This window comes from Zonotrichia leucophrys, chromosome 29, assembly GCF_028769735.1.
Source record: "Zonotrichia leucophrys gambelii isolate GWCS_2022_RI chromosome 29, RI_Zleu_2.0, whole genome shotgun sequence".
Taxonomy (NCBI): Eukaryota; Metazoa; Chordata; class Aves; order Passeriformes; family Passerellidae; genus Zonotrichia; species Zonotrichia leucophrys.
In genome coordinates, this window is record NC_088198.1 from 2,072,486 (window position 1) to 2,098,361 (window position 25,876).

The 25,876-nt window shown below is 56.3% G+C and overlaps 1 protein-coding gene across 2 annotated transcripts; it reads left to right on the plus strand.

Moving 5' to 3' along the window:
• Nucleotides 1–887: 887 nt before the first annotated feature.
• On the plus strand, nucleotides 888–25,483 carry PAN2 (poly(A) specific ribonuclease subunit PAN2). 2 transcript variants are annotated; one of them, XM_064734999.1, is made up of 26 exons: nucleotides 888–996; nucleotides 3,092–3,378; nucleotides 5,474–5,643; nucleotides 7,064–7,184; nucleotides 8,882–8,959; nucleotides 9,055–9,322; nucleotides 10,559–10,901; nucleotides 12,839–12,935; nucleotides 14,564–14,683; nucleotides 14,776–14,895; nucleotides 15,228–15,356; nucleotides 15,457–15,656; nucleotides 16,371–16,513; nucleotides 16,776–16,882; nucleotides 18,279–18,377; nucleotides 18,746–18,822; nucleotides 19,301–19,442; nucleotides 19,660–19,797; nucleotides 20,349–20,408; nucleotides 20,479–20,569; nucleotides 20,646–20,803; nucleotides 20,899–21,042; nucleotides 21,896–22,075; nucleotides 23,251–23,344; nucleotides 23,434–23,631; nucleotides 25,200–25,483. In XM_064734999.1, the coding sequence occupies exons 2-26, from the start codon at nucleotides 3,106–3,108 to the stop codon at nucleotides 25,232–25,234; spliced, it is 3,585 nt and encodes a 1,194-aa protein (XP_064591069.1). In that variant the 5' UTR covers nucleotides 888–996; nucleotides 3,092–3,105; the 3' UTR covers nucleotides 25,235–25,483. The 2 variants fall into 2 exon arrangements, with proteins under 2 accessions (XP_064591069.1, XP_064591070.1); XM_064735000.1 differs by having other exon boundaries at nucleotides 16,374–16,513.
• The last annotated feature ends 393 nt before the right edge of the window (nucleotides 25,484–25,876 follow it).

Genomic DNA, 25,876 nt, shown 5'->3' on the forward strand with positions numbered 1-25,876 from the left:
GGGCATTTGGGGACACTGTGGGACACTGAGGGTCATTGAGGGACATTTGGGGCACTGGGGGACACTGAGGGACACCGAGGGACGGGGTGGGACAATGTGGGACATTGGGGGACATCAAGGGACATTCGGGGAACCTGAGGAACCCTGTGGGACAATGTGGGACCTACAGGGACACTGGGGGGCATTTGGAGACGCTGAGGGACATTGAGGGATATTGAGGGACACTGAGGGTCATTGAGGGACACTTGGGACACAGAGGGACCCTCAGGGACATTGGAGACACTGGGGGATACTGGGAGCCATTTAGGGACCCTGAGGGACACTGAGGGATATTGAGGGATGCCGTGGGACACTGAGGGACACTGAAAGGCATCTGGGGACGCTTTGGGGTAGAGGGGACATTGTGGGACCCCCGGGGACATTGAGAAACACCAGGGGACATTGTGGGACCCCCGTGCACGCTGTGTAGGAATGCCAAGGACTGTGATCGGCACTTGGGGACACCTGGGGACCCCGAGAGGTGCCAGACACCCGCGGGCACCGTGGGACGCCCCGGGCTGCTCCGTAGCACCCCATAGGCTCTCATAGGTAACTGGGAACGCTCCGTGGAACCCCAAAGACCCCAGCCGCCACACGGCTCGGCAGCGCCCGGGGCACCGAGAGGCTTCCGGGGCTCCGAGGGGCTCTCGGTGGTCCCGGGACTCCCCCCGGGGCTCCCCTGCCGCGAACCAGCCGATCGCATCCTTTTTGACCCGTGCGCCGCCCCGTCCCGCCGCTCCGCTTAGTCCCGCCCTCTTCAGGAGCTGATTGGTCAGCGCACCAGCGCTCTGCGCTGCCATTGGTCGGCGGCGCTGGGCGGCTCCGGTTTACCGGGCAGGGGGCGCGGTTGCCGTAGCGACGGCGGGAGCGGCCCCGGCCCCGGCCCGGCCGCGGCGGCGCAGCGGGACGAGCCCGGCAGCGCGGCCCCGGCGCGGCTCTGCCCGCAGCCCCGGCTCGGTAACGGCGGGCGCGGCGGGGTGTGGGGGTGGCGGCGGCTCCGGTGCTCGGTGAGAGCGGCCGCTCGGGACGGGCCCCCCGCCCGGCACCACGCCTGGGACTGCGGGCGCTGATAGCGGTGTGGGGTCGCGGTGATAAAGGCGGCGGGTGCGGAGCTGGCCCGGAGCCCCGCGGGTGCGGCGGGGCGGGGCCCGGTTTGGCTCCCCGGGACAGCCCGGTGCTTTGGGACACTGCCCGGTGCCTTGGGATGCTGCCCGCTTCCTCTGGAGGTTGTTCCGTGCTCTGGGAGCACTGCCCGGTATCCCCGGGAGGCTGCCTGGCATCTTGGGCTGCTTCCCCATTAGCCCGGATGCTGCCCGGTGCCCAGGGACAGTGCCCGGTGTCCTGGAACCAGTTCCCGGTACCCAGGGACGCCTCCTTGGTGCTCAGAGACCCCTGCCCGGTGCTCAGGGATCAGTGCCCGGTGCCCAGGACCTCAGTCCGGTACCCAGACCCCCTCCCCGGTGCTCAGGGACCGCCCCAGCCCCTTCCCCCGTCCATGCCAGGCTCTGATCACCCCCTGGAGCAGGGACTTCACATCCCGGCCCTGCTCCTCACCCCTATACCGGCGATCCCGGCTGATGTTCCTGGCCCTCAATCCCCGTTCCTGCCCCTCAGCCCCGTTCCCGTCCCTCATCCTCGGGAATCCCGGCTGCCGTTCCTGGTTCCTGCCCCTCACTCCCGGTGATTCCCGCTGCCATTCCCGTCCCTCACCCCTGTTCCTGTCCCTCATTCCTGTTCCTGCCCCTCATTCCCGTTCCCATCCCTCACCCCCAGAGATTCCGGCTGCCGTTCCTGCCCCTCACTCCCATTCCCGTCCCTCATTCCCATCCCTCACCCCCAGGAATCTCGGCTGCCATTCCTGGTTCCTGTCCCTCACCCCCTGTGATCCAGCTGCTGTTCCTGCCCCTCAGTCCCATTCCTGCCCCTCAGCCCCGTTCCTATCCCTCACCCCAGTGATCCCAATTCCCGTCCTGTCCCTGGTTCCTTCATCCCATCCCTGGTTCCAGACCCCCGGCTGTCCCTCACCCACCCCCTGTCCCTCTGTCCCCTCTCCAGGTCCAGGACCCACCATGAACTTTGAGGGCCTCAACCCCTCCCTGCCGTTCCTGCCCCTCAGGCCCATTCCCATCCCTCACTCCCAGTAATCCCAGTTCCTGTCCCATCCCCGATTCCCCCATCCCATCCCCAGTTCCAGCCCTGGTCTGTCCCTGACCCACCCTCTGTCCCTCTGTCCCTCTGTCCCTCTGTCCCTGTGTCCCCTCTCCAGGTCCAGGACCCACCATGAACTTCGAGGGCCTCAACCCCTCCCTGCTGTTCCTGCCCCCACCTTGTTCCCGTCCCTCACTCCCAGTAATCCTAGTTCCTGTCCCATCCCTGATTCCCCCATCCCATCCCCAGTTCCAGCCCTGGTCTGTCTCTGTCCCTCTGTCCCTCTGTCCCTCTGTCCCTCTGTCCCCTCTTCAGGTCCAGGACCCACCATGAACTTTGAGGGCCTCAGCCCCTCCCTGCTGTTCCTGCCCCCACCTTGTTCCCGTCCCTCACTCCCAGTAATCCTAGTTCCTGTCCCATCCCTGATTCCCCCATCCCATCCCCAGTTCCAGCCCTGGTCTGTCTCTGTCCCTCTGTCCCTCTGTCCCTCTGTCCCTCTGTCCCTCTGTCCCTCTGTCCCTCTGTCCCCTCTCCAGGTCCAGGACCCACCATGAACTTTGAGGGCCTCAGCCCCTCCCTGCTGTTCCTGCCCCCACCTTGTTCCCGTCCCTCACCCCTGGTAATCCCAGTTCCCCCGTCCCATCCCCGGTTCCCTCATCCCATCCCTGTTCCAGACCCCCGGCTGTTCCTGACCCACCCCCCTGTCCCTTCTCCAGGTCCAGGACCCACCATGAACTTCGAGGGCCTCAACCCCTCCCTGCCGTTCCTGCCCCTCAGGCCCATTCCCATCCCTCACTCCCAGTAATCCCAGTTCCTGTCCATCCCCGGTTCCTTCATCCCATCCCTGGTTCCAGACCCCCGGCTGTCCCTGATCCACCCCTCTGTCCCTCTGTCCCCTCTCCAGGTCCAGGACCCACCATGAACTTCGAGGGCCTCAACCCCTCCCTGGCCGAGTTCGCTCCTCCCCTGCACCCCGCGCTGGAGCCGGTGCTGGACCCGCACCTGAACCCCAACCTGGTGGAGCTGGACCCCGAGGGGGTGGCCCTGGAGGGGCTCCCGGTGCCCGACCCCGTGCCCCTCATGGAGGGCATCTACAGCGAGCTGCACACGGCCGTCTCCGAGGTCGGCGTGCCCGTGGCCGTGGCACACTTCGACCTGCACGAGGAGATGCTCTGGGTCGGCAACCACGGGGTACGTGGGGAGCTGGTGGAACTCTGGACAGGTTCTGGAGAGGTTTTGGAAGGTTTGGGAAGCTCTGGAGAGTTTTTCTGAAGGTTTGGGAAGATCTGGGAAGGTTCTGAGGAGCTCTGGAGAGGTTTTGGGAAGGTTTGAAAATATCTGGAGAGGTTTTGTGAAGGTTTTGGAAGATCTGGGGAGGTTCTGGAGAGGTTTTGAGGAGCTCTGAGAGGCTTTGGAAGGGTCTGGAGAGGTTTTGGGTGGTTCTGGAGGGGTTTTGGAAGCTCTGGAGAGGTTTTGGGAAGATCTGGAGAGGTTCTGGAGGGGTTTTGGGAAGGTTTGGGAAGCTCTGGAGAGGTTTTCTGAAGGTTTGGGAAGATCTGGGAAGGTTCTGAGGAGCTCTGGAGAGGTTTTGGGAAGGTTTGAAAATATCTGGAGAGGTTTTGGAAGTTCTGGAGAGGTTTTGGGAAGATCTGGGAATGTTTGGGGAACTCTGTAGAGGTTTTGTGAAGGTTTTGGAAGATCTGGGAAGGTTTGGGGAGGTTCTGGAGAGGTTTTGAGGAGCTCTGAGAGGTTTTGGGTGTTTCTGGAGGGATTTGGAAGTTCTGGAAAGGTTTTGGAAGTTCTGAGCGGTTCTGGAGAGGTTTTGGGAAGGTCTGGGAAGGTTTTGGAAGATCTGGGAAGGATTGGGGAGCTCTGGAGAGGTTTTGGAAGCTCTGGAGAGGTTTTGGAAGTTCTGAGCGGTTCTGGAGAGGTTTTGGGAAGGTCTGGGAAGGATTTGGAGAGATCTGGGCAGGATTTGGGAAGCTCTGGAGGGGTTTTGGAAGCTCTGTGGGGGAAAACCCCATAACCTGGATCTGGCAGAGGATGAAGCAACCCTCAGCTGTGTCACACCCACCAGGACAGGGAGTTGTGACATCCCTGTCCCCTCTGCTTTCAGGGCAGAGGGGACATGTTGGGATTTTTTTATTTATCCAGGGAAAAGCCTGAGCTGCCTTCCCTGGAGTGTCAGGAATGTCCCCATAACCTGGAAAACCCTAACCCATAACCTGGGTTTGTGGAGTTATGGGATTAATGGGGTTATGGGTTATAGGAAACCTAACCCATAACCTGGGAAAAACCTAACCCATAACCTGGGGTTATGGACTTAATGGGGTTATGGGATTAATGGGGTTATGGGTTATAGGAAAACCCCCATAACCTGGAAAAGCCTAACCCATAACCTGGGTTTGTGGAGTTATGGGATTAATGGGATTATGGGTTATAGGAAACCCTCATAACCTGGAAAAACCTAACCCATAACATGAGGTTATGGGATTAATGGGGTTATGGGGTTATGGGTTATAGGAAAACCCCCATAACCTGGAAAAACCTAACCCATAACATGAGGTTATGGGCTTAATGGGGTTATGGGGTTAATGAGTTATGGGAAAACCCCAATAACCTGCATCTGGCAGTGTCACACCCACCAGGACAGGGGGTTGTGACATCCCTGTCCCCTCTGCTTTCAGGGCAGAGGGGACATGTTGGGATTTTTTTATTTATCCAGGGAAAAGCCTGAGCTGCCTTCCCTGGAGTGTCAGGAATGTCTCCATAACTTGGAAAACCCTAACCCATAACCTGGGTTTGTGGAGTTATGGGATTAATGGGGTTATGGGTTATAGGAAACCCTCATAACCTGGAAAAACCTAACCCGTAACATGGGGTTATGGGCTTAATGGGGTTATGGGATTAATGGGGTTATGGGGTTATGGGTTATAGGAAAACCCTCATAACCTGGAAAAACCTAACCCATAACATGAGGTTATGGGATTAATGGGGTTATGGGGTTAATGAGTTATGGGAAAACCTCAATAACCTGCATCTGGCAGTGTCACACCCACCAGGACAGGGGGTTGTGACATCCCTGTCCCCTCTGCTTTCAGGGCAGAGGGGACATGTTGGGATTTTTTATTTATCCAGGGAAAAGCCTGAGCTGCCTTCCCTGGAGTGTCAGGAATGTCCCCATAACCTGGAAAATCCAGGATCTGGCAGAGGATGAAGCAACACTCAGCTGTGTCACACCCACCAGGACACGGGCTTGTGACATCCCTGTCCCCTGTCCTTTCAGGGCCACGCCACCTCCTTCTTCGGGCCCACTCTGGAGCGCTACTCGTCCTTCCAGGTGAACAGCAGCGACGACATCCGCCAGATCCAGAGCCTGGAGAACGGCGTCCTCTTCCTCACCAAATCCAACCTCAAGTACCTGTCCCGGGGAGGCCTCATCATTTTCGACTACCTGTGAGTGCTCCTGGCCCCTCCAGCTTCCTGTGGGTGCTGCTGGCCCCTTCCAGAACTTTCTCTGATCACTCCAGGGGTTGGGCAGGGTCTCGGGGGTCTCTGGGGTGTCAGGAGCCTCGGGGGTGTTGGGGGTCTCTGGGGTCTCAGGAATCTCAGGGGTCTCTGCGGTCTCCGGAGTCTCTGGGAACGTCAGGAGCCTCAGGGGTCTCAGGGGTCTCTGGGTTCTCAGGAGTCTCTGGGGTCTCAGGAACCTCAGGGGTCTCTGGGGTCTTTGGGGTCTTTGAGGTCTCAGGGGTCTCTGGGGTGTCAGAGGTCCCAGGGGTCTCTGAAGCCTCAGGGGTCTCTGGGGTGTCAGGGGGTCCCTGGGGTCTCTGGGGTCTCTGGGGTCTCAGGAGCCTTAGGGGTGTTGGGGGTCTTTGGGGTCTTTGGGGTGTCAGGGGTCTCTGGGGTGTTGGGGGTCTCAGAGGTCTCAGGAGTCTCTGGGGTGTCAGGAGCCTCAGGGGTCTCAGGAGTGTCAGGAACCTCAGGTGTGTCAGGGGTCCCAGGGGCCTCAGGAGTCTCAGGGGTCTTTGGGGTCTCTGGGGTCTCAGGGGTGTGGGGGGTGTCAGGGGTCTCTGGCATTTCTAGGGTGTCAGGGGTCTCTGAGGTCTCTGGGGTCTTTGGGGTCTCTGGGGTCTCAGGGGTGTCAGGTGTGTCAGAGGTCTCTGGGGTCTCAGGGGTCTCAGGAGTCTCTGGGGTCTCAGGAACCTCAGGGGTCTCTGACGTCTTTGGGGTGTCAGGGGTCTCAGGGATCTCTGGAGTGTTAGGGGTCTTTGGGTCTGTGGGGTCTCAGGAGTCTCAGGGGTGTCACAGGTGTCAGGGGTCTCTGGGGTCTCAGGACTTTCTGGGTTCTCTGGGGTCTCAGATGTGTCAGGAGCCTCAGGGGTCTCAGGAACCTCAGGAGTTTCAGGGGTCTCTGGGATGTCAGGGGTCTCAGGGGTCTTAGGGGTCTCAGGAGCCTCAGGGGTCTTTGGAGTGTCAAGGATTTCAGGGGTCTCTGGGGTCTCAGGGGTGTTGGGAGCCTTAGGGGTGTCAGGGGTCTCTGGGCTGTCTGGAGTCTCTGGGGATTCAGGGGTGTCAGGGGTCTTAGGGGTCTCTGGGGTCTCAGGAACCTCAGGGGTGTCAGGGGTCCTTGGGGTGTCAGGGTTCTCTGGGGTCTCACGGTTGTCAGGAGTCTCAGGGGTCTCAGGGGTCTCCAGGTGTGTCTGGGGTCTCTGGGGTGTCAGGGGTCTGAGGGGTCTCAAGGATGTCAGGGGCCTCAGGGGCTTCAGGGATCTCAGGGGTCCCAGGGGTCTCAGGGCTCTGAGGAGCCTCAGGATTCTCTGGGGTCTCAGGGGTTTGAGGGGTCCCAGGGGTCTCAGGGTGTCCTGCCTGTCCCCAGCATGGATGAGTCCGAGGACATGCACAGCCTCCTGCTGACGGACAACAACACCCTGCTGGTGGCCGGGCTGCAGAACCACGTGCTGGAGATGGACCTCAACACCGTGCAGGAGACCCAGAAGGTGTGGCTGGGCTGGGGGCTGCTCCCTGGGGCTTCGCTCTGGGATTCCTGCCTGGTATCTCTGCTCTTCTCTGCTCTTTCCTGGTCTTCTCTGCTTTTCTCTGTCCATCTCTGCTCTTCTCTGCTCTTCCCTGGTCATCTCTGCTCTTCTCTGCTCTTTCCTGGTCTTCCCTGCTCTCTTCCCTGCTTTTCCCTGTTCTCCCTTTCTCTTCCTTGCTCTTCCCTGCTCATCCCTACTCTCTTCCCTGCCCATCCCTGCCCAACCCTGCTCCATCCCTGCTCATCCCTCCTCATCTCTGCTTTCTTCCTGCCCTTCCCTGTCCGTCCTTGTCCATTCTTGTCCATCTCTGCGCATCCCTGCTCCATCCTTCTCCATCCCTGTTCTTCCTTGCTCATCCCTGCTCCTTCCCTGCTCCATCCCTGCTCCATCCCTGCCCTTTCCTGCCTTACCCTGTCCATCCCTGCTCATCCCTACTCTCTTCCCTGTCCTTCCCTGCCCTTCCCTCCTCTTCTGTTGCCATCCCTGCTCCATCCCTGCCCTTTCCTGCCCTTCCCTGCCCTTCCCTCCTCTTCTCTTCCCATCCCTGCTCATCTCTGTTGCCATCCCTGCTCATCTCTGCTGCCATCCCTGCTCCATCCCCTCTCAATTCCTGCTCCATCCCTGCTCCATCCCTGCCCTTTCCTGCCCTTCCCTGCTCATCCCTACTCTCTTCCCTGCCCTTCTCTGCCCTTCCCTCCTCTTCTGTTGCCATCCCTGCTCTTCCCTGCTCATCTCTACTCACTTCCCTGCCCTTTCCTTCTCTTCTCTGCCCTTCTCTGCCCTTTCCTCCTCTTCTCTGCTCATCCCTGCTCCCATCCCTGCTCCCATCCCTGCTCCATCCCTGCCTCCCTCCTCCCCTCCTGCTCCATCCCTGCTCCCATCCCTGCTCCCATCCCTGCTCCATCCCTGCTCCATCCCTGCTCCATCCCTGCTCCATCCCTGCTCCCATCCCTGCTCCATCCCTGCTCCATCCCTCCTCCATCCTTCCTCCATCCCTGCTCCATCCCTGCTCCCATCCTGCTCCATCCCTGCTCCCATCCCTGCTCCATCCCTGCTCCATCCCTGCTCCATCCCTGCTCCATCCCTGCTCCATCCCTGCTCCATCCCTGCTCCCATCCCTGCTCCCATCCCTGCTCCCATCCCTGCTCCCATCCCTGCTCCATCCCTGCTCCATCCCTGCTCCATCCCTGCTCCATCCCTGCTCCATCCCTGCTCCCATCCTGCTCCCATCCCTGCTCCCATCCCTGCTCCCATCCCTGCTCCATCCCTGCTCCCATCCCTGCTCCCATCCTGCTCCCATCCCTGCTCCATCCCTGCTCCATCCCTGCTCCATCTCTGCTCCATCCCTGCTCCATCCCTGCTCCCATCCCTGCTCCCATCCCTGCTCCATCCCTGCTCCATCCCTGCTCATCTCTGCTCCCATCCCTGCTTTTCTCTGCCCATCCCTGCTCCATCCCTGCTCCATCCCTGCTCCATCCCTGCTCCATCCCTGCTCCCTCCCTGCTCCCATCCCTGCTCCCATCCCTGCTCATCCCTGCTTTTCTCTGCCCATCCCTGCTCCATCCCTGCTCATCTCTGCTTCCATCCCTGCTTTTCTCTGCCCATCCCTGCTCCATCCCTGCCCTTGGCTGATCCCTGCTCTCCCTCCTCTCTCCCAGTACACCGTGGAGGTGCCCGGCATCACCATCATGAGGCAATCCAACCGCTTCTTCTTCTGCGGCCACACCTCGGGCAAGGTAACCCCTGTTCAGGGAGGGGAAAAATCCCAAAATTCCAGCTCTCCCCAGACCTCCAGAGCCTTGGTGACCACAGGCAGGACCTCCATTCTCAGGTGTCCCTGCGTGACCTGCGCACCTTCGTGGTGGAGCACGAGTTTGACGCGCACTCCGGGAGCCTGTCGGACTTTGACGTGCACGGGAACCTGCTGGTGACCTGTGGCTTCTCCAGCCGCATGAACGGCCTGGCCTGCGACCGTTTCCTCAAGGTCTATGACCTCAGGATGATGAGGGCCACCACCCCCCTGCAGGTCCACATCGACCCCTTCTTCCTGCGCTTCATCCCCACCTACACCTCGCGCCTGGCCATCATCTCCCAGACAGGTGAGGTCAATTGTGCGTGACAATTTTAGCAAAAATTCTCTGTAATTCCATTTCTGAAACCTTTCTTTCCCTTCTTTTATCTGTCTTTGTAAATTCTTGGAGTACAAACATCTCAATGCTTTCAGGTATTGGGATTTGAGGAACTGCTTGTCCTTTGCTGGACTGGGAGTTGGACTCAATGATCCATGTGGGTTCCTTTCAGCTCAGGATATTCCATAATTTGAGAGGTCAGAGACAACACTTTCAAGTGTTGGAATTTGGAGATTTGAGGAATTTTTGGGCTTCTCCTGTGCAAGAACAGGAGTTGGACTTGATGATCCATGTGGGTTCCTTTCAGCTCAGGATATTCCATAATTTGAGAGGTCAGGGACAACGCTCTCAGGTTTTGAGATTTGGGGATTTGAGGATCTTTTGGGATGTCCTTTGCTGGACTGGGAGTTGGACTCAATGATCCATGTGGGTTCCTTTCAGCTCAGGATATTCCATAATTTGAGAGGTCAGGGACAATGCTCTCAGATGTTGGAATTTGGAGATTTGAGGAATTTTTGGGCTTCTCCTGTGCAAGAACAGGACTTGGATTTGATGATCCATGTGGGTTCCTTTCAGCTCAGAATATTCCATAATTTGAGAGGTCAGAGACAACGCTCTCAGGTGTTGGGATTTGGAGATTTGAGGATTTGAGGAACTTTTGGGTTTGTCCTGTGCAAGAAGTTGGACTTGGATTTGATGATCCTTGTGAGTTGCTTTCAGCTCAGAATATTCCATAATTTGAGTGGTCAGAGACAACGCTCTCAGGTGCTTGGATTTGGAGATTTGAGGAACTTTTGGGTTTGTCCTGTGCAAGAACAGGACTTGGATTTGATGATCCATGTGGGTTCCTTTCAGCTCAGGATATTCCATAATTTGAGAGGTCAGGGACAATGCTCTCAGGCGTTGGAATCTGGAAATTTGAGGAACTTTTGGGCTTGTCCTCTGCAAGAACAGAAGTTGGACTTGACAATCCAGCTTGGGATATTCCATAATTTGAGAGGTCAGGGACAACACTCTCAGGTGTTGGGATTTGGGGACTGGAGAACTTTTGGACTTGTCCTGCACAGGACCATGAGCTGCACTCTGCTCCTTGTGGCTCCCTTCCCACTCAGGACACCCCACAAGCGCCACCATCCCATATCCAGCACCGTGCTTGACTCCCACACCTTCCTAGCACCACATTTGCCCATTTTCCCTCCTGCCCAGGCCAGTGCCAGTTCTGTGAGCCCACGGGGCTGGCCAACCCCGCCGACATCTTCCACGTCAACACCGTGGGGCCGCTCATCATGACCTTCGACGTGTCTGCCAGCAAGCAGGCGCTGGCTTTCGGCGACTCCGAGGGCTGCGTCCACCTGTGGGCCGACTCCCCAGAGGTCACTTTCAACGCCTACTCCCGTGAGACCGACTTTGCCCTGCCCTGCATGGTGGACACGCTGCCACACCTGGATTGGAACCAGGATTTGGTGCCTCTGTCGCTGATCCCGGTGCCGCTGACCAGCGACGCGTTGCTCTCCGACTGGCCGGCCGCCAACTCGGCTCCAGCACCGAGGTAATTGCTAAATTCCCATTGAAAGAATTCCCAAATTCTCACTCTGGCACAGTCCCTCTCTTTCCTCATGCCTAGAACAGAGGATAGAGGGATTAAGTTAAATTGAAGGATTTCAATAGGTGCACCTTGGGTAGTTAAAGGTTACACCCAAGATGTTCATCGTGAGTTTTTCACATTTTATAAGTTTGGTGTATTTACATATCAGGAGTTTATCCTCCAGTTACAGCCTCAGGTAATGGAGTTATTTACTCCAGTTACAGCCTCAGGTAATGGAGTGAGTTACTCCAATTACAGCCTCAGGTAATGGAGTGAGTTACTCCAATTACAGCCTCAGGTAATGGAGTGAGTTACTCGGCTCCAGCACCGAGGTAATTCCTAAATTCCCATTGAAAGAATTCCCAAATTCTCACTCTGGCTGAGTCCTCCCCCTTTCTGTTCCTAGAACAGAGGATAGAGGGATTAAATTAAATGAAAAGCAGGTTTTTATTGAAGGATTTCAATAGGTGCACCTTGGGTAGTTAAAGGTTACACCCAAGATGTTGATCGTGAGTTTTTCACATTTTATAAGTTTGGTGTATTTACATATCAGGAGTTTATCCTCCAATTACAGCCTCAGGTAATGGAGGCATTTCCTCCAATTACAGCCTCAGGTAATGGAGGCATTTCCTCCAATTACAGCCTCAGGTAATGGAGTTATTTACTCCAGTTACAGCCTCAGGTAATGGAGTGAGTTACTCCAATTACAGCCTCAGGTAATGGAGTGAGTTACTCCAGTTACAGCCTCAGGTAATGGAGTTATTTACTCCAAGTTTGCCCCCCTCAACTCACTGTTGTTTACATCTCTAGGAGTTTGAGTCAGGTGTCCTTGAGTTTCAGAGAGGAATTGTTTCATGTGAATGAAATGAGAGAACAGCAGCTGTCAGGCTGTGGAATTTTAGAGTTATACCACAAAGCAGTACACGATATAAAAAATAGAAAAGCTGAATCCTAAGGCATCATTCCTGCTTGGGAAACACCAGATGAGTTTCCTGTGGTGGAAGTGTGAGGATGGTGGGACATGGTCCAACCTCCCTCCCTCCCACTCCCAGTGGGATCCTGCCTCTGCTCCATGTGGAATCTCCTTTTCCCTCTTTCTAACCCCAAAACCCCCATACTCAGCACTGCTGCCCTATTATTGGGAATAAAAATGAACCTGGGGAGGGGGGAACACTCAGGACCCCTCAGGGTGGATCCCTGAGCCCCCTTGGGTGGGTGGGAGATGCTGCTCTGAGCCAGGGGGTGTTTCCCTGGTGGATCCCAGTGGGATCCTGACTCTGCTTTTCCCATAAGGAATCTCATTTTCCCTCTTTCTAACCCCAAAACCCCCATACTCAGCACTGCTGCCCTATTATTGGGATGGAAAATGAACCTGGGGAGGGGGGAACACTCAGGACCCCTCAGGGTGGATCCCTGAGCTGCCTTTGGGTGGGTGGGAGATGCTGCTCTGAGCCAGGGGGTGTTTCCCTGGTGGATCCCAGTGGGATCCTGACTCTGCTCTGCCCATGTGGAATCTCCTTTTCCCTCTTTCTAACCCCAAAACCCCCATACTCAGCACTGCTGCCCTATTATTGTGAATAAAAATGAACCTGGGGAGGGGGGAACACTCAGGACCCCTCAGAGTGGATCCCTGAGCCCCCTTGGGTGGGTGGGAGATGCTGCTCTGAGCCAGGGGGTGTTTCCCTGGTGGATCCCAGTGGGATCCTGACTCTGCTCTGCCCATGTGGAATCTCATTTTCCCTCTTTCTAACCCCAAAACCCCCATACTCAGCACTGCTGCCCTATTATTGGGATGGAAAATGAACCTGGGGAGGGGGGAACACTCAGGACCCCTCAGAGTGGGTCCCTGAGCCCCCTTGGGTGGGTGGGAGATGCTGCTCTGAGCCAGGGGGTGTTTCCAGGCGAGCCCCCCCGGTGGATCCCGAAATCCTGCGCACCATGAAGAAGGTGGGGTTCATTGGCTACGCCCCAAACCCCAGGACCAAGCTCCGTAACCAGGTAGGACGGGGATTTTTGGGGATTTTGGGAGGGGATGGAGCTTTGTGCATGCTGAGGGATCCCCGAGGTTTCAGGACAAGAGGTGGAATCCCATCCCATTCCCTCAGGATGGTGCAGGTGGAGTTTGGAGGTGGCAGCTTCTCCTGAGCAGGGAGAGGGATGGAGTTGGAGTTGGCAGGGATGGAGCTGGAATTGCCAGGGATGGAGTTGGAATTGCCAGGGATGGAGTTGGAGTTGCCAGGGATGGAGCTGGAATTGCCAGGGATGGAGCTGGAATTGCCGGGATGGAGTTGAATTGCCAGGATGGAGCTGGAGTTGCCAGGGATGGAGCTGGAATTGGCAGGGATGGAGTTGGAATTGCCAGGGATGGAGTTGGAATTGCCAGGGATGGAGTTTGAATTGCCAGGGATGGAGCTGGAATTGCCAGAGATGGAGCTGGAATTGGCAGGGATGGAGCTGGAATTTCCAGGGATGGAGTTGGAGTTGCCAGGGATGGAGTTGCCAGGGATGGAGCTGGAACTGCCAGGGATGGAGTTGGAGTTGCCAGGGATGGAGTTGGAGTTGCCAGGGATGGAGTTGGAATTGCCAGGGATGGAGTTGGAGTTGCCAGGGATGGAGCTGGAATTGCCAGGGATGGAGTTGGAACTGCCAGGGATGGAGTTGGAATTGGCAGGGATGGAGTTGGAATTGGCAGGGATGGAGTTGGAGTTGCCAGGGATGGAGTTGGAATTGCCAGGGATGGAGCTGGAACTGCCAGGGATGGAGCTGGAATTGGCAGGGATGGAGCTGGAACTGCCAGGGATGGAGCTGGAATTGGCAGGGATGGAGTTTGAGTTACCAGGGATGGAGTTTGAATTACCAGGGATGGAGCTGGAATTGCCAGGAATGGAATTGGAATTGGCAGGGATGGAGCTGGAGTTGCCAGGGATGGAGTTGGAATTGGCAGGGATGGAGTTGGAATTGGCAGGGATGGAGCTGGAATTGCCGGGGATGGAGCTGGAATTGCCAGGGATGGAGTTGGAATTGGCAGGGATGGAGCTGGAATTGCCAGGGATGGAGTTGGAGTTGCCAGGGATGGAGTTGCCAGGGATGGAGCTGGAACTGCCAGGGATGGAGCTGGAATTGCCGGGGATGGAGCTGGAATTGGCAGGGATGGAGTTTGAATTGCCAGGGATGGAGTCGGAATTGCCAGGGATGGAGTCGGAATTGCCAGGGATGGAGTTGGAATTGCCAGGGATGGAGTTGGAATTGGCAGGGATGGAGCTGGAATTGCCAGGGATGGAGCTGGAATTGCCAGGGATGGAGCTGGAATTGCCAGGGATGGAGTTGGAGCTGCCAGGGATGGAGTTGGAGCTCCCAGCTCCATCCCTGCGTGGCTCTGAGGGCAGGGAAGGTCTGAGCTCTTGGGAGGGTTCATGGCACGTCCCTCAGCCTTGGGAAAACACTGCCCTGTGCTTTCCCACAGTGACAAATCCCTGCCAGCAGGAAGGTGCAGCTCCAGGGAGGGCCCCGCTCTGCTCTGGTGGATCCCTTTGCTCATTCAGGGCAAGCAGGAAAGCCCAGGAGCTGCTTGTGGGGTTTCTCCCCACCTCAGGCTCCAGCTGCTCATCCTCTCTGCCTGCTCCAAGATTCCTTACAGGTTAAAGGAGATGGACAACGAGTTTGACAACTTCAGCCAAGTCCCCGAGTCGCCCATCGGGCGTGAGGAGGAGCCACATCTCTACAGGGTGGCCAAGAAGTACAGGAAGGTGGGTGGTGGCCTTGGGGGGCTGATTTGGGGCACAATGGGGAGCAGAATCCATGGGGAGGTGTTTGTTTCACCTGTCACATCTCTGCTCAGGTCACCATCAAATACTCCAAGCTGGGGCTGGAGGATTTTGATTTCAAGCATTACAACAAGACGCTGTTCGCAGGGCTGGAGCCCCACATTCCCAATGCTTACTGCAACTGCATGATCCAGGTGGGAGCAAAAATTCTCTATAATTCCATTTCTAAAACCTTTCTTTGCCCTCTTTTATCTGTCCTTGGAGCACAAACCTCTCATTGCTTCCCCTATCACTGCTGTGGGGTTGTGTTGGGGTTTTTTATTTCTCCAGAGGGAAGCTTGAGTTCCCTTCCCTGGTTTGGAGCATTCAGGAGTGTTCCCCATAACCTGGAAAATCTAACCCATAACCTGGGGTTAATGGGGTTAATGGGGTTATGAGAGGTCAGGGACAATGCTCTGGCTCCAGTCCCACCCAAACCCCTGTTTGTGACCCCCCAGAGCCCCCCTAACTGCTGGTTCTCCACCAGGTGCTGTATTTCCTGGAGCCAGTTCGCTGCTTGGTCCAGAACCACCTGTGCCAGAAGGAATTCTGCCTGGGCTGCGAGCTGGGCTTGCTGTTCCACATGCTGGATTTGTCCAGAGGAGATCCCTGCCAGGTCTGGGCTGGGCTGGGCTGCCCAAGGGTGTGGTGCTGGGCAGGCAGATGGAAATTCCTGTCACTTGACCTTGGGGACATTGTTCTTGCCCCATGCCCAGGGAAGCAATTTTCTGCGGGCTTTCCGCACCATCCCGGAGGCGTCGGCTCTGGGCTTGATCCTGGCAGATTCAGATGAAGCCACGGGGAAAGTGAACCTGGGGAGGCTGATTCAGAGCTGGAACCGTTTCATCCTGACTCAGCTGCACCAGGAAACCCAAGAGCAGGAGGGACCTCAGGCCTACAGGGGGGCTGGCAGCAGGTGAGCCCACCCTGGTATGGGGATGGGACAGGGAATGAGCCAAGCTGGGGAGGGGGATTGCTCACCAGAGACCCCACCCATCCATCCCTTGGGAAGTTTTTTTGGCCACTCATGCCCTGAGGGATCCATGGGAATTACAGCTTTTCACATATTTGAATTTTGTGCTGAGCTTCTGCCCCCCTCTAAAACCTGTTTGGAGGCTTTACAGAGGGGCTTGGAAGGTTGGGGCTGCTCTGATGGCTGATTCCCCAAAATCTGCTGGAATTTTGGGAGTTGTGGGTATTTGAATTTTGTGCTGAGCATCTGCCCCCCCCTAAAACCTGTTTGGAGGCTTTTTACAGAGGGGCTTGGAAGGTTGGGGCTGCTCTGATGGCTGATTCCCCAAAATCTGCTGGAATTTTGGGAGTTGTGGGTATTTGAATTTTGTGCTGAGCTTCTGCCCCCCCCCTAAAACCTGTTTGGAGGCTTTACAGAGGGGCTTGGAAGGTTGGGGCTGCTCTGATGGCTGATTCCCCAAAATCTGCTGGAATTTTGGGAGTTGTGGGTATTTGAATTTTGTGCTGAGCTTCTGCCCCCCCCTAAAACCTGTTTGGAGGCTTTTTACAGAGGGGCTTGGAAGGTTGGGGCTGCTCTGATGGCTGATTCCCCAAAATCTGCTGGAATTTTGGGAGTTGTGAGTCCCCAGCTCAGGGATGTCTCTGCTGTTTTTTCCAGCAGCTTTGGCTCCTCGGGGGACTCTGTGATCGGGCAGCTGTTCAGCTGTGAGATGGAGAACTGCAGCATGTGCCGCTGTGGGAAGGAGACCGTCCGTGTGTCCTCCACGCTGCTCTTCACCCTCTCCTACCCCGACAGCACCGGTGAGAGCAGGGCCCAGCCCCCTCAGCTTGGTCCTCCACGATTTTTCCCAGCTGGAACACACCCACAACCAGGAGCTCCCTCAGCTCCAGGGGATGGTTTTCCAACCAGCCAAGCTTTTGGCTTTAAAAAAAAAAAAAAACACTTTTGGGGCTTGACTTTCTGGTTGGTGGTTACGAGGAAAACCCCAGAGGTTTGGCTGAGCTCAGTTGGTCAAGGTTTGTGTGCTGGAGGAGGTGACGTTATTCTCCTTTCTCCCTGCAGAAAAACCAGCCAAGGATTACGAGTTTGCCCAAATTTTGAAGCGTAGCATCTGCTTGGAGCAGAACACACAAGCCTGGTGTGAGAACTGTGAGAAATACCAGCCCACGGTGAGCCTGGCATGGGGGCACAGCCACGAGGGGCTGTGGGACCACGGGCATGAGTGGGGCAGTTTCTGCCTGAGTCACCAGGGAACCTTCTGAGAGGATTCCAGAAATTCAGTTCCTGGTATTTCCTGGGCTCTGTGAATTCCTTTTGTAGGGACAAGGATTCAGAAGGGAGAAACAAGCCTTCTGTAATCCTGGAAGTGCCCCCAGGACTGCAGCCAGGCAGGGGAGGAGGCCAAGGCAGTGGCAGATGTCCCAAACCCTGCTTGGATGTCCCAAATCCTCCTTGGATGTCCCAAATCCTCCTTGGATGTCCCAAATTCTGCTTGGATGTCCCAAATCCCACTCAGATGTCCCAAATCCCATTCCTGGCCTGGCTGGCTGCCTTGGGGTATTTCCTGTTCTCTGTGAATTCCTTTTGTAGGCACAAGGATTCAGCAAGGAGAAATAACCCCTCTGTAATCCTGGAAGTGCCCCCAGGAGTGCAGCCAGGCAGGGGAGAAATTGAAAACAGTGGCAGATGTCCCAAATCCTGCTTGGATGTCCCAAATTCTGCTCGGATGTCCCAAATCTCACTCAGATGTCCCAAGTCCCACTCAGATTTCCTAAATCCCATTCCTGGCCTGGCTGGCTGCCTTGGGATATTTCCTGTTCTCTGTGAATTCCTCTCTCAGGGGCAAGGATTCAACAGGGAGGAACAACCCCACAGGAGCAGCTGGAGCAGCTCTGTAATCATGGAAGTGCCCCCAGGACTGCAACCAGGCAGGGGAGAAATTCCAAACAGTGCAATGTCCAAGTCTGCTTGGATGTCCCAAATTCTGCTTGGATGTCCCAAATTCTGCTTGGATGTCCCAAATCCCACTCAGATGTCCCAAATCCCATTCCTGGCCTGGCTGGCTGCCTTGGGGTATTTCCTCTTCTCTGTGAATTCCTCTCTCAGGGGCAAGAATTCAACAGGGAGGAACAACCCCACAGCTCTGTAATCATGGAAGTGCCCCCAGGACTGCAGCCAGGCAGGGGAGGAGGCCAAGGCAGTGGCAGATGTCCCAAATTCTGCTTGGATGTCCCAAATCCTCCTTGGATGTCCCAAATCCCACTCAGATGTCCCAAATCCCGTTCCTGGCCCGGTTGGCTGCCTTGGGTTATTCCTGGCTCTGTGATTCCTCTCCAGGGGCAGGATTCAGCAAGGAGAGATTACCCACTCTGTTATCATGGAAGTGCCCCAAGGACTGCAGCCAGGCAGGAAGGAACCAAGGCAGTGGCAGATGTCCCAAATCCTGCTTGGATGTCCCAAATCCTCCTCGGATGTCCCAAATCCCACTCAGATGTCCCAAATCCCACCCAGATGTCCCAAATCCCTCTCTGGGCTCTCATTCCCACCTGTCCCTCTCCCCTGCAGGTGCAGACCAGGAACATCCGCTGCCTGCCAGACGTGCTGGTCATTAACTGTGAGGTGAACAGCTCCAAGGAGGCAGATTTCTGGAAGACACAGGCTGAGGTGGGGGAGACTCTCCCGGCACGCTGGGGTCGAGGTTTTCACTCTGCTCTCGCTGCCTCTCTGGCCTCTCTCCCTCCACCTGAGGACCCGGTGCAGGTTGGGTCATGCCTAGGGCATGGTTTGTACCTTTGGAATCGGAAAAGATGAGATCTCCTGGCGTGGCAGAGCTGAAGGGACTGCAGGAGTGACTTTGTCCTTCCCCCAGTCCCCTGAGAGCACCTTGGGATGTTTGGTTTCCTTTGTTTTTTTTTTTTTTTCCCTGTCACCAATATTTAATATTTTCCCTGCTCCTGGCCTGGCTGTCACCCAAGTGTCCCCAAGGTTGGCCTGTCACCGTGTGCTGATGCTTGCCTGTGTTTCGTTGCCAGTATTCCTTTCAGAAAGCCATGATGAAGAGAGGAGGCTTTGACATCACCAAGGGAAAGGAGATCTCTCTTGGAGACTGGTAGGTGACCATTCAGGAGGAATTTCTTCATGGAAAGAGTTTGGAAACACCAGGGAGGTGGTGGAGTCACCATTCCTCCTGTTGGTGGCCAAGGAATGATGGTTGTGGGTGACAAAGTGGGGATTGGCCAGAGGTTGGATTTGATGGCCTTGGGAAGCTTTTCCAACCTCAAGGATTCTGGGATTTTGTTCCTGAGGTGGCACCTCTGAGCAGTGACACCTCCTGGGTGATTCTATTTCTCATGTAAATAATGTGAATTTGGTAAACCTGCACCACATCCCCTTTGTCACCCATCTCGTGCCCCTTTTGTAAGTGACAAAAGCCCCAAAACCACATTGGCTGAGCACCTCACTCAGACTCCTGCTCCAAGCACCTCCGGCTTGCCACAGAAATTGCAGAAAAATCAGAAAATCACAGAAAATCAGCTGGCCCGGGTGACATCTCCCTGCAGCTCAGCTTTCCATGATTCCCCGTGCAGGAAGGATCTGGGGAACCCCGACACGGGGCATTCGTATCCTTCCGTGGAGGAACTGAAGAACATTTGGATCCCTCACGCCATCAAGATGAGGTTGACCAAGAGCAAAGAGCTCGATGTGAGCAACTGGAGCGAGACTGATGAGGTAAAGTGACAAAAATAACTGTGGGTGAGGTGACAGAACCACCACAGGTGAAGTCACAGAATCAGGGATGAATCCTGCGGGTGAAGTGACAGAGGCACGTGGGAGCAGAGCTGCCTCAGAACCACTTTCTGCTGAGAGATGATGAGGAGATAACTCAGAGGAGCACCAAAAATGGTGGTTTGGGGGGGCTCAGACATTTTCCTAATTCCTCCCTCAGCTGAGCCCAACAGACGACCCCGAGTCCGTGTACATCTACGACCTCATGGCCACCGTTGTCCACATCCTGGATTCCCGCACTGGGGGCAGCCTGGTGGGGCACATCAAGGTGGGAGAGACCTACCACCAACGCAAGGAGGTGAGACCCTGAGACCCCACCAGCCCCCTCTGAGGGGGATCTGTCATTGCTGGCTCTCTCAGCCAAGCGTGGAGGGTTTGGGCTGAACGTGCCAAGAGCTGTGGGGCCCCTCAGGGGGAAGGAAGGGTTGAAGAAATCTCCTTCCCACACCCACTCAAGCTGGTTCCTCCTGGCCACGGGCACGGTGCCAGCTTGTCCTTGTACTTCCAGGTAAGGGCAGGGACGTCATCAGCCTTCCCGAGGAAAGGGCTGGTCTGGGCAGTCCTGGTTTCTGCTGGAGATGCCCAAGGCAGGAGTTCCCAGAGTTGTGTCAAGCCTCCATCCCTGTCTCTTATCTCTTGCATCTCCCTGGAGTTTTGCTCAGGAGCTGGGCAGAGCCCAGAGCCCGTCCAGCCCAATCCTTTCTGGTCCTTTGTCAGCAGCCAGGGCAGCAGGGATTTCCCCACGGTGTCCCAGGAAGGGCGGGGGTTCCCACATGGGCACAGTCACAGCCTCCTTTCCCTGGTAAGCGGGCAGAGCAGTCACTGCTGGTGCTTTTCCCCCTCTCTCAGGGAGTCACACACCAGCAGTGGTACCTCTTCAACGACTTCCTCATCGAGCCCGTGGACAAGGTGAGCCCCGAGGTGACAACACCTCGTGGAGCCCCCGGGGCTGTCGCTGAGCGTCCCCTCTCCCCTGCAGTGCGAAGCTGTGCAGTTTGACATGAGCTGGAAGGTTCCAGCCATCCTCTACTACGCCAGGAGGAACCTCAACTCCAAGTACAACCTCGTCAGTGAGTGCCTCCCCTCCCGGGGTGGAAGTGGCGGCGGTGGTGGCACCGCTGAGCTCCTTCCCCTTTCCCTGCACAGTCAAGAACCCCATCGAGGCCAGCGTGCTCCTGGCTGAGGCGTCGCTGGCCCGCAAGCAGCGCAAGTGCCACGCCACCTTCATCCCCCTGATGCTCAACGAGATGCCCCAAGCTGGAGACCTGGTGGGCTTGGACGCCGAGTTCGTCACGCTGAACGAGGTGGGGGACAAAGGGACAAGGGGGACGGGGTTCTTCTCACTCCCCGTGTCCCCTGTCACCCTCTTGGTCACCACGTGTCCCGTCCTTGGTGGCAGGAGGAGGCCGAGCTGCGCAGTGATGGCACCAAGTCCACCATCAAGCCCAGCCAGATGTCGGTGGCCCGGATCACCTGCGTGCGTGGGCAGGGTCCCAACGAGGGTGTGCCCTTCATCGATGACTACATCTCCACCCAGGAACAGGTATGGGGGCCCACCTGGGCTCACACAGCTCCCCAGGCCACCAGGAGGGACATGGGCCTGCTCTGCAGGTGACAGTGACCTCATCTGGGCTCCTGTGTGTTCTCTGTGGTGACCTCACTTGGACACCTCTGTGTTCTCCATGGTGATGTCACTTGGACAACTCTGGGTTCCCCATGATGACCTCACTTGGGCTTCTGTGCGTTCTCCATGGTGATCTCACCTGGGCACCTGTGTATTCTCTGTAGTGACCTTACTCTGGGTTCTCCATGGTGTCCTCACCTGGGCTCCTGGGTGTTCTCCATGGTGACCTCACTTGGACAACTCTGGGTTCTCCATGGTGACCTCACCTGGACACCTGTGTGCTCCCCATGAACTCCTCTGTCCTCTGTGGTGACCACATCTGGACACCCGTGTGCTCTCTATGGACACCTGGCTGCTCTCCAGGCACCCCTTTGTCCCCTTTGGTGACCTTACCTGCCCTCCTGTGTTCTCCATGGTGACCTCACTTGGACTCTCACTCACCTGAGTGCTGACCATGGACACCTGGGTGTTCTCCATGGGCTCCATGTTCTCCATGGGCTTCTGTGGTGACCTCACTTGGACTCTCACTCACCTGAGTGCTGACCATGGACACCTGGGTGTTCTCCATGGACACCTGGGTGTTCCCCATGTCCTCTGTGGTGACCTCACCTGCACTCCCATGTCCTCACCTGCACTCCCATGTCCTCCATGATCACCTGGGCCTGTTGTCCCACACCACCAAGCCCCTCCCCAGGGTGCTGAGAGGGGAATTGAGGAGGGGGCAAAGCCCCTGGTCCCTGCAGCCCCTCCAGGTGCCCTGATCACCCCACAGGTGGTGGATTACCTGACCCAATACTCGGGGATCAAGCCAGGAGATTTGGATGCCAAGATCTCCTCCAAGCACCTGACCACGCTCAAATCCACCTACCTGAAGCTGCGTTTCCTCATTGACGTGGGCGTCAAGTTCGTGGGCCACGGGCTGCAGAAGGATTTCCGTGTCATCAACCTGATGGTGACAACCTGAGCCCCCTCCCTGGCCATGGTGGGGGGCTGGGGTGGGGCTGGGAGGGGTCCCCTCCCCTGGGGAATCTGCAGGCAACCCCGACAAGGGAAGAGATGAGAATCTGGTTTCAGAAAGGCAGATTTATTATTTTATTTTATATATATATATTATATTATATTAAATTTATATATAATAGATATTATGTTAAATATATATTATATCTATTTAATATAGATTATAGTAATATATAATATATAATATATAATATAGAATATAGTATATATAATATATTATATATTATATATTATATATTATATATTATATGTTATATATTATATGTTATATATTATATGTTATATATTATATATTATTATACTATAAGTAATAGATATAATTATTTATATATTATATATTTACACATTTATATATTACTTATATATTTACTTATATATTTATATATTTACATAAAATATATACTATATTAAATATATAGTATATCTTTTTATTATATATATTTAATATAATGTATAATATATATTCTATAATATATTAGCTATAAAATGTATAATATATATTATATATTACATATATAATGTATATTATATTAAAACTATACTAAAAGAATAGAAGAGATGAGAAAGAGACAAGAATCTTGACTCCATGTTTCAGAAAGGCTGATTTATTGTTTTATGATATATATAATATAAAAATATATATAATAAATACAAATAATATAATACAATATAATATAATATATATTAAAACCAAAAGAATAGAAGATATGAGAAAGAAGAGATGAGAATCTTGACTCCATGTTTCAGAAAGGCTGATTTATTATTTTATGGTATGTATATTATATTACAATAGATCATAATTATATTAATATAATATATCATATATTATATTAAAATATATCAACTCTACTAAAAGAATAGAAGAAAGGATTTCATCAGAAGGCTTGAAAGGAAAAGAATGGAATGATAATAAAATCTGGTGACTCTCAGAGAGTCTGAGACAGCCGGACTGCGATTGGCCATCAATTAAATTAATTAATTTGAGACCACTCAAAGATGCACCTGTCGCATTCCCCAGCAGCAGATAATTACTGTTTACATTTTCTACATTTCGAGAAAAAAATCCAACAAAATGATTTTTCATCAAACATTTCCGTGCCACCCCCGCAGGTGCCCAAGGACCAGGTGATCGACACCGTGTACCTGTTCCACATCCCGAGGAAGAGGATGATCTCCCTGCGCTTCCTCGCCTGGTACTTCCTGGGTCGGTACCGGCGCTCGGGGATCCGGGAAGGGGCGGAGCCCAACCGGGAGGGTCCCGGTGCTGAGCCGGGCGTGTCGCCGTCCCCGCAGACCTGAAGATCCAGGGGGAGACCCACGACAGCATCGAGGACGCGCGCACGGCGCTGCAGCTGTACCGCAAGTACCTGGAGCTGAGCCCGCAGGGCGCCGAGCCCGAGGAGTTCCGCAAGGTGCTCAAGGGGCTCTACGAGAAGGGCCGCAAGCTGGACTGGAAGGTGCCCGAGCCCGACAGCCAGAGCAGCCCCAAGCGTAAGATGGCACTGCTGTGTCCCCTCCCCGTGTCCTCTGTGTCCCCTCTTACCCTGCCGTGTCCCCTGGCTCCCGTGCTGTGTGTCCGCAGTTGAGGTCGTGTTCCCTCCTGGCTGCTGTCCCCTCTCCCACTGTGTCCCCTGTCCCCTCCCCATGCCCCTCTCACCTTGCTGTGTTTCCTGTCACCCCGCTGTGTCCTCACAGACGAGGCCGTGTTCCCCACTGTCCCCATGTCCCCTCTCCCCTTCCCATATCCCCTGTCACCCTGGTGTCCCCTCTCACCTGCAGTGTCTCCCTTCCCTCCTCTGCCCGATGTCCCCTCTCCCTTCCCCGATGTCCCCTCTCCCTCTGCAATGTCCCCTCTCTCCTTGTTATGTTCCCTCTCCCCCCCCGGTGTCCCTTTTCCCCTCCTGTCCCTTCTCACCCTGTGTCCCCCTGTCACCCCAGGGTCCCCTCTCACCTCCCCGTGTCCCCTCTATCCCCGGTGTCCCCTCTCCCCTCAGTGTCCTCTCTCCCCTGCCATGTCCCCATGTCCCCTCTCCCCTCAGTGTCCCCTCACACTCCAGTGTCCTGTCTCCCCTCCCGGTGTCCCCTTGTCACCCCAGGGTCCTCTCTCACCTCCCGGTGTCCCCTGTCACCCCAGTGTCCCCTCTCCCACTGCCATGTCCCCTCTTCCCCCCCCCCCCCCGTGTCCCCTCTCCCCTTCCAGTGTCCCCTCTCCCCCTGGTGTCCCCTGTCCCCCCAGTGTCCCCTCTCCCCCTGCCATGTCCCCATGTCTCCTCTCCCCGCACAGTGTCCCCTGTCACCCCGGTGTCCCCTCTCCCCAAATGTCCCCTCTCCCCTCCTGGTGTCCTCTGTCACCCCTGTGTCCCCCTTCCCCTCCCCATGTCCCCTCTCCCCACAGTGTCTGCTCTCACCCCGGTGTCCCCTCTCCCCCTGCCATGTCCCCTGTCACCATGGTGTCCCCTGTGTCCCCTCACACTCTGGTGTCCCTCTCTCCCCTCCTCATTTCCCCTCTCCCCCTGGTGTCCCCTGTCCCCCCAGTGTCCCCTCTCCGCCTGCCATGTCCCCGTGTCCCCTCTCCCCTCACAGTGTCCCCTGTCACTCTGATGTCCCCTCTCCCCTCCTGGTGTCCCCTGTCATCCTGGTGTCCCATCACCCCTGTGTCCCTGTCCCCACAGTGTCCCCTCTCCCCTCCTGGTGTCCCCTGTCACCCCGGTGTCCCCTCTCCGTCCCATGTCCGCTCTCTGCTCAGTGTCCTCTCTCCCCACAGTGTCCCCTCTCCCCTCCTGGTGTCCCATCACCCCTGTGTCCCTCTCCCCCTGCCCTGTCCCCTCTCCCCACAGTGTCCCCTCTCCCCTCGGTGTCCCCTCTCCCCCTGCCCTGTCCCTGGTGTCCCCTCTCCCTCCCATGTCCGCTCTCTGCTCGGTGTCCCCTCTCCTCCCAGTGTCCCCTGTCACCCCGGTGTCCCCCTTCCCCTGCCCGTGTCCCCTCTCTCCCCATGTCCCCGGTGTCCCCTGTCACCGCGGTGTCCCCATGCCCCCGGTGTCACCGTGGTGTCCCCACAGACGGGGCCGTGTTCCCGCCGGTGCTGGCCCTGTGACCGGATCCCCCGCGAGGAGCAGCACCGGGAGCAGACCGGACACGGCACCGGGAGCAGACCGGACACAGAGCGTGGAACTGGAACCAGCAGCGGGCCCGGGGCTGTCCCCGACCCGCCCGACCCCACCCCGGGCCCGGTGCCCCGGGGCTCCCCTTCCTTTCCCTGCCGGTACCGGGAAGCACTGCCCGACCCCCGCCCCGCTCGCCCGCCGGACCGGGCGCCCTTATAAAGCAGCCTCGGACCCCCGTGCGACCGTGTCCTCCTTGGCTCCGGGGGGGCGGCACCGGCAGCGGGGGCACCGGGCGGTACCGGGATTGGGGCACGGTACAAAGGATCGGGGTTGGGGTCGGGAGCACGGCACGGAGGAGCCGAATCGGCACCGGGACCGGGACCGGGAGAGGAGGGGAAGAGGAAGGATCGGGTACAGAGCAAAGAGCGGGGCTGGCACCGGGGACACGGCAGGAATTACCGGGACCGGGGCTGGGACATAGTGCAGAGGAGCCAGCCCGGGGCTGGCACCGGGGACACGGCAGGAATGACCGGGACCGGGCTCGGAACGGGACCGGGGCACGGCAGGACGGACCGAGACCCGGGCATAGACGAGGCTGGCACCGGGGGTGCGGCAGGAAGGACCAAAGTTCG